General features: G+C 44.2%; 1 protein-coding gene across 3 annotated transcripts in view; it reads right to left on the bottom strand.

Annotated features, from left to right (window-relative positions):
- The window catches only part of FRMD4B (FERM domain containing 4B), a 186841-nt gene that overhangs the window by 107582 nt on the left and 66776 nt on the right, over positions 1-12483 (bottom strand). The window contains exon 1 of one of the 3 annotated variants that reach the window (XM_072128486.1): positions 6482-6887. The exons of 1 other annotated variant lie outside the window; for it this stretch is intronic. In XM_072128486.1, the coding sequence (XP_071984587.1) occupies positions 6482-6643 (162 nt within the window). In that variant the 5' untranslated portion in view covers positions 6644-6887. Of the gene's footprint in view, positions 1-6481; positions 6888-12483 lie in introns of those variants that run through there. One more of the 3 variants, XM_072128488.1, reaches the window with a different exon arrangement.

Genomic DNA, 12483 nt, shown 5'->3' with positions numbered 1-12483 from the left:
CATGCTTCTGCACCACCAGACATTGTACACTGCTCTACAATGAAATAGTATTGTATAGCAGTGTATTGGACTTGAACCAGTGATCAGAGAATCAGAGCATCGCTGGTTCAAGTATGGAAAAGGAAAAACGTGTAAAAACACTTAACACTACACATTAGAATAAATAAAAAATAAATACATAAAAATATAAGCCCCTAAAATGTCACTTTCCCATTAAAACACTTAATAAAGTATAAAAAACACAAAAACACAACCCCCCCCCCCCCCACATATTTGGTATTGCCGCGTCCGTAACAATCTGTATAATAAAAAAGAATCGTTACTGGACCCGCACGGTAAACGCCGGAGAAAAAAAGCAAAATACTTTCCGAAAATGAAAAACCTTTAAAAAAATTCTTTAAAAAAATGTTCTGCACTCTAAAATAAGCCCACTAAAAAGAACAACTCTTCTCGCAAAAAATAAGCCCCTAACCAGATTTGTCAGCCGAAAAAATAAAAAAGATCTGCATATGAAAAGACGGTGATGCTAAAATGTACAAGATTTTCTCCAAATTAGACTACAGGAGGAGGCTGGAGGACAGGAGACTACAGGAGGAGGCTGGAGGACAGGAGACTACAGGAGGAGGCTGGAGGACAGGAGACTACAGGAGGAGGCTGGAGGACAGGAGACTACAGGAGGAGGCTGGAGGACAGGGGGATACAGGAGGAGGATGGAGGACAGGGGGATACAGGAGGAGGCTGGAGGACAGGGGGATACAGGAGGAGGCTGGAGGACAGGGGGATACAGGAGGAGGCTGGAGGACAGGAGACTACAGGAGGAGGCTGGAGGACAGGAGACTACAGGAGGAGGCTGGAGGACAGGAGACTACAGGAGGAGGCTGGAGGACAGGAGACTACAGGAGGAGGCTGGAGGACAGGAGACTACAGGAGGAGGCTGGAGGACAGGGGGATACAGGAGGAGGATGGAGGACAGGGGGATACAGGAGGAGGCTGGAGGACAGGGGGATACAGGAGGAGGCTGGAGGACAGGGGGATACAGGAGGAGGCTGGAGGACAGGAGACTACAGGAGGAGGCTGGAGGACAGGAGACTACAGGAGGAGGCTGGAGGACAGGAGACTACAGGAGGAGGCTGGAGGACAGGAGACTACAGGAGGAGGCTGGAGGACAGGGGGATACAGGAGGAGGCTGGAGGACAGGGGGATACAGGAGGAGGCTGGAGGACAGGGGGATACAGGAGGAGGCTGGAGGACAGGAGGCTGGAGGCCAGGAGACTACAGGAGGAGGCTGGCAGGACAGGAGACTACAGGAGGAGGATGGGGGACAGGAGACTACAGGAGGAGGCTGGAGGACAGGAGACTACAGGAGGAGGCCACAGAATGAGGAGGATAGAGGACAGGAGACTTCAGGAGGAGGCTGGAGGCCAGGAGACTACAGCAGGAGGCTGGCAGGACAAGAGACTACAGGAGGAGGATGGAGGCCAGGAGACTACAGGAGGAGGCTGGAGGCCAGGAGACTACAGGAGGAGACTGGAGGCCAGGAGACTACAGCAGGAGGCTGGCAGGACAGGAGACTACAGGAGGAGGATGGAGGACAGGAGACTACAGGAGGAGGCTGGAGGCCAGGAGACTACAGGAGGAGGCTGGAGGCCAGGAGACTACAGCAGGAGGCTGGCAGGACAGGAGACTACAGGAGGAGGATGGAGGACAGGAGACTACAGGAGGAGGCTGGAGGACAGGAGACTACAGGAGGAGGCTGGAGGACAGGAAACTACAGGAGGAGGCTGGAGGACAGGAGACTACAGGAGGAGGATGGAGGACAGGAGACTACAGGAGGAGGATGGAGGACAGGAGACTACAGGAGGAGGCTGGAGGACAGGAGACTACAGGAGGAGGATGGAGGACAGGAGACTACAGGAGGAGGCTGGAGGACAGGAGACTACAGGGGGAGGCTGAAGGACAGGAGACTACAGGAGGAGGCCACAGAATGAGGAGGATAGAGGACAGGAGGCCACACCATGTGAGGAGGGGAAGGGTTGGGAGTACAGATAGGATTATGTGTAAGTTTGGGGAGATAAATAAAAGTGGAAAACCAAATGTAAAGGGAGAATAAAATTAAAGAGGGGTTTATATGTTTTACATGTTGCAGAGTTGCATTAGGGGATATTATATTGGTCCACAGGAAGGGGGGGCAAATTAAGTGGCGTTGTACCATGTGGGGACCATCAAGTTTGATATTATACTATACCTGTGGGTGGGACAATGGGCGTGGTTTAGAAAAAGGGGGAGGGGCTTTGTGTCCCTCTTTCTCTTGCCCAAAAGTTGGGAGGTATGAGGTAGTGTCCCTGGAGAGATGTGTAATCATACCTTTGTGTATGCTGTTAGCAGCAGCAGAACTGTATTATATATGGATTTTTATTCCCGTATTGTAGCTTCTCCAAGTGCTCACAAGTCCTCACACTGCTGTGCTCTTAGCTCACGGCAACCAGTGTTGGGTAATGTCCCTGTAGACATGTGTAATCAAACCTCTATGTGTGTTGTTAGGAGCAGCAGGACTGTGAAATATTGATTTATATTCCAGGATTAGAGCTTCTTCAAGTACTCTGAAGTCATGTCCTCACACTGCTGTGGCCTGCGCTCTCTGTGGACAGTGTTAGGCATTGTCTATGGAGAGATGAGTATTCACATCTTTGTCTATGCTGTTAGTAGCAGCAGAACTGTAAAATGTGGGATTATAGCTTCTCCAAGTGCAGTGCGCAAATGTGTCCTCACACTGCTGTGCTCTCTGAAGACAGTGTTAGGTATTGTCCCTGGAGAGATGTGTAATCATACCTTTGTGTATGCTGCATGCCCTAAAGACTGCTACAGGGGAAGAGCTGTAAAGTAGGTCTATGTAGAGAGATAAGAGAACATCAGTATAGAATATCCAGATATACTCCCGAAATATAAACTTATATTTCACAGTCCTGCTGCTACTAATAACATTCACAAAGGTCAGATTACACATATCTACAGGGACAATACCTAACACTGGCTGCAGAAAGCACAGAGCACAGCAGTGTAAGGACATGATATCATGGAGAAGCTACAATATTGGAATATCAATCCATAATTCACAGTCCTGCAGCTACTAACTACATACACAAAGGTCTGATTACACATCTCTCCAGGGACAATACCTAATACCATTGGTAGTGCTGCAGGGGAGCCCAGGAACTTGCTGTTAATACACTTGTTGCTGATATATTTAGTGACACAGGAGGCTTCCTGGAAAATCAAAGGCTGAGACCCAAAGTATTTTGTGACTGTGACTCACACCGAAATCCTCGCACTTCTGTATGAAATCATCAGCTCTGCATACAAGGACTGTCACCCAGCTTTCCCAGACACCTGAAGTACCTGCCTAGCTATACAGCAAGATAAAAAGATGAACTGCACTGATTTGACATGTATCTGCCATTCAGAATTCTGGGAAAGCTAAGTAACAATCCATTCCTTGTCCAATGGCAATGCTAACATCACCTAGGAAAGCTGGGTTATAGCCATAACTGCCACTGTGAGTGGTATCCAGCATTACCAGACCACACAATGCCAAATTCATACATTTAGGCTCTGATACAACTATACCCCCATACAAAATATCTAAGCAATCTCACTTTTCAGGACCCTAGGAAAGCTGAGTGGTGTAGTATAGTAAAGTATATACTCAAACTGCGGATACATACATTTATTTAAAAAAGAAAAACAGATACATAATATGAAATCAGATGAAATCCTTTTTTCGATGTTTCATCTACGTCTGGGAAAGCTGGGTTAGAAGCAATAAAGCCACCATTATAGTTGTCATAACTGGTGTTACACAACCTTCTCATGCTAGATATGAGCCAGTACAACCTATTCAAAAATATTGAAATATAAATAATCAGATTTGCCTTTCAGGTTTCCAGGAAAGCTGTGTGACAAGATCTCGAAAACAGATCAGCAGTCACTCAGCTTTTCTGTCAAACCTTGATAATATTAATAATAAAGCTGGATTATAACTATCACGATCACATCTTTAGACCCCATTAGGAGAATTATCAAGAGTTACCCAGCTTTCCCAGACTACAGAATGGCAAATCTGCTTAGTTGTAAAGAAGTACAGCTCATTTACCCATTTATAACTCTAACTTTAGCTTTTCAGTACTCCTGGAAAGCTGTGTGAAAGTTGATCTGACATGTGTAAAATTGGTTGTCACCCAGCTTTCCTAAGAACAGATAAGCATACCCTCGTTATACAGAATTTAAAATCCATGGAACGAGAGGGAGCATTTTACACCAGTACATTTCTAAATGTTATCTGTTTCTGGGAAAGTTGGGTTGCAAGCCAAATGGATATCACATAATTCCACATGGATAATGCTATCCAGCTTTTCCAGCCTCCAGAATGACAAATGACAATATTGAGTCAATACAGCCCTTTCTCTGATATCCAAGAACAAGAAAGTATGTTTGCTTTTCAGAGCTATAGGAAAGCTGGGTGATAATATTTTGATAAAAACACTGTCACTCAACTTTTCTTGCAAATGACATGCATTTTTATTGAGAAAATACCTGTTTCTAGGAAAGCTGGGTCACAGACAATATAGCTACCTCAGCTGCTACCATAGGGGTTCTACCCAGCTTTCCCAGCCTCCAGAATCAAGAAGTTATGGATCAATTCAACAGATGCTCTTAGATTCAAGTCAAACAAAGTAAATTTACTTTTCAGGGCTCTAGGACAGCTGGATGAGCATTGATCTATAATATAATAGCTGTCACTCAACTTTACTATGGACTAACATACAAAATGTCTATAAAACCATTTCTTAGTCATATCAGTTTCTGGGAAAGCTGGGTTACAACCAACATGATTACCTCTGCAGTTTGGATAGAAGGGGCAATCCAGCTTTCCCAATCTCTGAAATGACAAGCTCACCAAATTATGAAATAATACAACCCTCTGATATTCAGGGCTCTAGGACAGCTGGGTGAGAGTCATTCACTATGGACCAAATATACAGGTTTCCACTCAGCTTTCCTATGAACTACTGAGCCTTTCATGATTTCAGAAAAGCTGTGTGACTTTGGTTGTAACCAACAAAGATTACCTCTGTACCATAGGGACTGCAACTCAGCTTTCCCAGACCTATCCAGCTTTCCCAACCTCCAGAATGACAAACTTGCTGAATTATAAAATAATACAACCTCCCTATTCAAGACTAACACATCGGCTTTTCAGGGCTCTAAGACAGCTTGGTGAAGGTCAATAATCAGATCAAATATACAGACTTTCACTCAGCTTTCCTAGGAACTAGCTTACAAACATTTCTACTGAGCCAATCCTGGAAAAGCTGGGTCACATATCAATCCAACCCATTTTCTTAAAAATCCAAGCACAACAAAACAGATTTGCTTCAGAAAAGCTGTGTGACTTGAGTTGTAACCATCAAGGTTACCTTTGTATAATAGGGAGTGCAACACAGCTTTCCCAGGCTTCTGAATGACAAAGTCAACCAATGAATGAATCAAATAACATTTAAGGCTATCAAAACTGATATGCTTCTCAGGGCTCTAGGAAAGGTGGGTGGGGATTTATCACAATGGACCAAGCATAAAGGTTTTCACTCACCTCTGCTGAGTCATTTCTAGAAAAGCTGGGTTATTACCCCTACAGCTTCCATATTGTTTACGACCCAGCTTTCCCAACCTCCAGGAAAAACAAACTTACTTAATTATGAAATAATACAACCCCTTCTTTTATACTTAAGCCTAACTAAGCTGATTTGCTTCTCATGGCTCTAGGAAAGCTGGTTGGAGATTTTTTTACAATGGACCAAGCATAAATGTTATCACTCAGCTTTCCTAGAAACTCACTTCTACTGAGCTTTTTTTTTTTAAATGTTGGGTTATTACCCCTACAGCTGCCATATTGTTTACTACCCAGCTTTCCCAACCTCCAGAAAAACAATCTTGCTTAATTATGAAATAAAACAACCCTTTCATTTATACTTAAGCCTAACAAAGCACATTTGCTTTTCAGGTTTCTAGGAAAGCTGAGTGCCAATTGATCACATTTCACAAAGCAGTGTTACTCAGCTTTCCGAAAAGGCTTGGAGAGCCCCCTACAGCTTCCATATTTTTTCCTACCCAGCTTTCCCAAACTCTAGTTACGTATCACTCCAACCCCCTTTATAAAAATCCCAACGCAACAAAACAAATTTGCTTTTCAGGACTTTAGAAAAGCTGTGTGAGTCACATTTAACTTATTGGATGTCACCTAGTTAAAGGGAAGCCTAGGTTTTTATGAACAATTCCTTTAAGTAACAGTAAGGTATGATGATGACTTGTCCACAAGGTGTATAATGACCCCCAACCCTGAGATGAGAAGAAATACAGTCGCCCCCCAGGTCCTGGAGATGACAAAATGTAAGATTTGGTGGAGAGTTAGTGAAACTTTTTGTACCTGATAGACGTCCCGGAGCCCGCACCAGGTCCTCAGCATCACCTGGCATGTCCGTGCCCTGTGCGTGTACCACCTCCGCACCGCCGATACAGTCAGATTCCACACGAAGCGGCTCCCGCTGCACAGCATGTCCTCCACCCCGCACATAAACACAGAAGCCATGGCTGCTGCACCGAGAGAGCGGCAAGAGACAAACTCGTCTTTCACTTCAGTTTCCTGGGCTGGATCCAACTTCTGCTTGAAGTCCGGCCAACGCCTGCAGCGGCACAATCCTATCCCGGAGCATCCACGTCTGACCCTCGCAGCTCCAAAATCAAACTTCTTGGAACAAGAAAATTTTACCCAAATTTTCAAATTGATCTTTTTATGGGGGTCCAAGGATGACGGTCGGGTAGTCCTAGGCGCCTAGAGGTGGCGGACTACACATCCGCAGAGCGACCTTGGCACAGGGTATTATCTGGGTTAGGGACTGACGGCAAAGATTAGAGCTTGATGAAGGAAAAGCAATCTGTTTCCGAGGATAAAAAGTCACGTAATGGTATTAATGAAGAGATCCTTAGCCGAGACGGAGATGAATCACACAAGGCTGTAAACAGCGGCATAATGGCCCCCAGGAGGATACATGTCGTTATGGTGAGAGGGAGGCTACGTGCCGGCACCCCGGGGGACCACCACGGTTCATGCTACTACTTACTGTCTTTACATCTTTGCTAAGGGCTGGAAAGAAAAGCTCAGGGAAGAGGAGGAAAAAAGGATATTTCAAGGCGTCTCCGGGGATGGTTGAAAGAAGTGATGTAAATGAATATACCGGGTCAAATAGGGAGCTGATGGGTAGGGGGGGCTATATCTGGGCCAGCCAGGTCACTGGAAGTTCATATCATGGTGAAGTAGTTATAGGGGTAGCAGCAACAAAATCAAGTCTGACTGCTAGGACCCCCCACTATTAGGAGAATGGGTGATTCAAAGTCATGCCTTTAAAAGGGACAGTAGATTGGTTCTTCATCCCTTTAAGAGGGACAGTAGATTGGTTCTTCATCCCTTTAAAAGGGCCAGTAGATTGGTTCTTCATCCCTTTAAGAGGGCCAGTAGATTGGTTCTTCATCCCTTTAAGAGGGCCAGTAGATTGGTTCTTCATCCCTTTAAAAGGGACAGTTGATCGATTCTTCATCCCTTTAAAAGGGACAGCATATTGGTTCTTCATTCACTTCTATGGGGAAACTAGAGGAGTGATCCCGCACTCCGGGACTCCATTCTCAGGTCAGACCACCGATCGCTCAATCCCAATGGGACTTGACACAGTTATCATCTGTGGTGTCTTTGATGGGACAACCCCTTTAAGTCCTACACACACAATTTCAGACAGAATGGTTGACTATCTGACACATGGGGGGGGTCATTTACTTACCCGGTCCTGTTGCAAGTCTTCCGGTGATTCACTAAGCTTGTGCGCCCGATGTCCACCAGGTGTCGCTGCTGCGCCGAGGTCCGCCGAGTTGCGTCGGAGTTCACTGATCTCTTCCTGGTGCATGTGAGTATGGCCCGTGCGACCAATTTTTTGTTTTAAATGCGGCGGGTTTTCCGAATCCGTCGGGTTTTTCGTTTCCGTCGCGTGCATGCCAGCGCCGATGCGCCACAATCCGATCGCGTGCGCCAAAAACCCAGAGCAATTCCTGGAAAATCGGCGCAAATCGGAAATATTCGGGTAACACGTCGGGAAAACGCGAATCGGGCCCTTAGTAAATGACCCCCTTTGTTCTTAAAGGGATTTTCCAGGAAAAAAAAGATGATATATCTGTAGAATAGGTCCTCATTATCAGATTGGAGGACGTCTGACACCCAGCACCCACACCTACCCTCCAGGCTAAAAATATTTCTAACTTTCCTTGGAATTAATATCATATTGGGGGGGGGGGGGGCTCTGACACCCAGGACCCCCATAGTTCTCAGTAGCTGATGAACAGAGAATAGAAGAAGAAGAAGACAGCGCTATTCTCTGTGTAGTGCAAATGATCTGCAGTAACCAGGTCTGACCACTACACAGAGAATAGCGTTGTCACCTTCTTCTTCTTCTTCTTCTTCTATTCTCTGTTCATCAGCTACTATGGGGGTGCTGGGTGTCAGACCCCCCACCAAAATGATATTAATTCCATGGAAAGTTATAAGTATTATCAGCCTGGAAAACCCTATAGCCTTATGGATGACGTCTAGATCCGTCTTATTGTTCCTCCCTGATAAGCGGCTCCTCCTTACACCTGTTCTGCTGATCATTTCTGCTGAGACAGAGATTTCTACAAGCGTTTTACATCTGTCTGCTGCCAGGTCAGGATTCAGGATGTCACAGCCCTGTAACCAAACAATCACCAGCCTTGTCTCAGAAACGCTCATCCAGGACCTCCTGATACTGGCTGGGAGTAGTGGACGGCAGGTTATAGCAATAGTCATGGAAAAATGGATTGATGAAGGAGCCTCTCACCGAATACATTTGTACTTTGAATTGTATTCGCACAGTCCGGAGCGCTGCCTGCTTCCACACTTTTATCAGGATATTTATCAGAACTTGTTCTGGTGGTTTCTGGCGTACAAGACCTGAAATAGGCACAATTCCTGGCAGTATGTTTACACCACCTCCACGGCGTGTAGGTGGGCATAGAGAGGTGTGAATAGTGGTGTGACCGGTGGCACAGTGGGCGCCTGCTCATTACCCATATCCTGCGCCCATTCAAGCACAAGCTATTGCGCAATTCTACGCCAAGCTGGATGGGGGGCTGGCTCCAAGTGCACCAACGTATGATGATGGCCCCCATCCCCCCCCCCCCATTGATAGGTAAATAGATGGGTTGGAATATATTGGATAGATTGATAGATAAGTATTGCAGATGAGATAGAAAGATAGATACTGGAGATGAGATAGATAGATATGAGATAGATAGATAGATAGATATGAGATAGATATGAGATAGATAGATAGATAGATATGAGATAGATATGAGATAGATAGATAGATAGATATGAGATAGATAGATAGATAGATATGAGATAGATAGATATGAGATAGAGAGATAGATATGAGATAGAGAGATAGATATGAGATAGAGAGATAGATATTAGATAGATAGATAGATAGATAGATAGATAGATAGATAGATAGATAGATAGATAGATAGATAGATACTGGAGATAGATAGATAGATAGATAGATAGATAGATAGATAGATAGATAGATAGATAGATAGATAGATAGATATGAGATAGATAGATATGAGATAGATAGATAGATAGATAGATATGAGATAGATAGATAGGTAAATAGATAGAATATTAGGACAGAATGTAACATATTTGGATTGTCCTTTCACTTCACTTTCTTAGTTTACTCTTTGGTCCTGGACCACACCCTGGCAAAAGTGACGGTACAAATGGCAGTTTCTGCTAGACAGGATATTAAGTCACTTTTACTACTGATCCAAGTCCTTGTTAGAGCATAAAAATAACACAAACCCGTTATATACAGTACAGGGGGCTCCCACAGCAGAGGATCACTACAGCCACTGTGTATGTGCCATGTGTCACTTTATTTGTCCTTCTAAGAAGTCAGAAAATGAAGCAAGAATGTGAATAGTCTTATTAAAAATCCCCCATAGTGTTTTAACGTTGGTGTCTCCATGGTTACAGACTACAAACAAACTGCGTAGTCTGGTGCTGCAGTCATATCGCCATGAATATGTCCATAGATGATGAATAGCCATCAAAATATTTAGGCAAGCGACACAAAAGAAAAGCAAAAATAAAATGAGTGCAGAGTCAGACTACAAATATGTTTGTAGTCTGTAACCATGGAGACATAGATCTGATTTAGTACAATATAAGATCTTTGAGTAAGACTTTCCCTTTAAGACGCAGTTAGAACTCCGGAATCTAAGAGTATATTTTACCGATGTTGCATAGGGTTGTCAGGTTAGTGGTAAACAATGTATTTTGCCTTCACGCTTCACGGACAAAAATTCCAATTTTTGGGTTCAGTGGTTCTTTAAGACCGGGAAAAGGGTAAAAGCAGATAAATCACGATTAAATCGGTGAGATCGGGCTGTATACTCCATGCCAAAACAATAACTTCAGCCGGACTCGGGAAAATAATTGGCGCTTCTGCAGCGACGGTAAAATAGTTGATTACTCCCATAGCCGTGGAGAAAGACATATATCACGGAAAACGGCCTCATGTGCAATGCATTATGGGAAAACCCCTGGATTTACTATTTTCCTACATTGTGAATGTATTAATATCACTGGGCTTTTCTGATTTTTTATCCGCACACATGGATGTTTTTGTAGTCTTATCTACAGAAGATGATGTACCCAGACATTATAAGAAATCTCAAAATGGACCCCCCACCGGCTAATCCCCCAAATCTACCATGTCTCTATTTGTTATTAATTCATTTCAGACCCAAAATTTTGTGTGGATTCATTTCATGATACATTTGCACTGAATCATAAAGTTCTGAATGTACACTGCCACCACTAGAGGGAGCTAAGTACATTAAGCATTTATACAGACAGTTTTGTAGGGTTTTTTAAGCCAATTTTTTGATTGGACTATTATCCTTCAATATCTGATTATTGAGGGCTCAGAATCTGTCCGTCTTTAGTGTGAGATGGGCAGAGCCATGCTCTACGCACCAGCTCAGGACCACTCATTTCACTTTAGAGACCCTAATTAGTTATCTTAGGTACTGACACAACACTAAATCTATTTTAATTAGGGTTTCTAGTGTCAGATGGGTGGTCCTGGGCTAGAACGGACAGCCTGGCTCCACCCACCTGACAGTTTAGCAACGAAAATATTGACAATGATTATTTTAGAATAGGAAGGGGGGGGAGGGGGTTAGAGTAAAGAATCCAACTATGTCGAATCCAGTGGAATATTGTCTATTAAAAGGTGCAAATCTTTAAAGAGGACCTGTCACCCCGAAAATGACCCACACAAAATGTGCCCCCCCCATACTCCTCACCCCAGCCCCAATCTCCCCAGACAGTTTTAAAAAAAAGTAATTTGTGTTATTTAGTAAGAGGTCGGATTCTCCTATCTTGAGCCCAGGCAGTCGGCCTTATTCATTAGGGGGCCGCCCGACACACCCCCTCCACGCCCCCTGTCTGCGGGGACCTGTAGGAGAAGCCGGCAGCATCGCATGTATTGCGTTATCGCTGCCAGCTCTCCGTCTTGACAGCGGCTACGGCCGCAGACTTTCCCCTATACATTGCCGGGCGGTCGCGCTGCACTAACAGCATATAGAGATTTCCACATGTAATGGATGTAGACTTCCCCTTTAAGATGTCCTATAACTATCACTGTAGTTATATAAGTTATAAGGAGAAACATGCAAAAAAAAAAAAATCTAAGTTTCCGTTATTTAGAAGCAAAGGAAGAAGAAACATTCCGGATTCTGTCACATCAAAGACATTTTTTTCATGGAATATTAATAATCTCAGGACAAATATGTCTCATATGGTTATATACAAGGAATGATGTTATCTGATATTTTTATTAACCTACCTAGAAAATTACCCCATAAACAATGTGGACGTTCGCACAAAGACACAGAATACAAAGCAGATACTGAGCGGCAGCGACCAAAACAGGGACAACAAAGGGGACGTTATGTGACACAACACGAATGTGTCATCCTATTGTACCAGAGGCAATGAATAAGAGCAAGCGAAAAATATATCATCCAGATAATTGCACCTAAACGCAGCGAAACATCATAATATAAGGTGATACAATGTGTCATGTAATATTATATAATATTTTGTTTACAATACAATGCTGGCTAAAACTTGATACAATGGGGCAGATTTACTTACCCGGTCCGTTCGCGATCCAGCGGCGCGTTCTCTGCGCTGGATTCGGGTCCGGCCAGGATTTATTAAGGCAGTTCCTCCGATGTCCACCAGGTGGCGCTGCTGCACTGAAGTTCTCTGGAACGCACTGGAATACACCGAGC

The sequence above is a fragment of the Engystomops pustulosus genome, chromosome 10, assembly GCF_040894005.1.
Source record: "Engystomops pustulosus chromosome 10, aEngPut4.maternal, whole genome shotgun sequence".
Classification (NCBI taxonomy): Eukaryota; Metazoa; Chordata; class Amphibia; order Anura; family Leptodactylidae; genus Engystomops; species Engystomops pustulosus.
The sequence above is the reverse complement of the archived record's forward strand: the minus strand, read 5'-3'. Positions and strand labels throughout refer to the sequence as shown.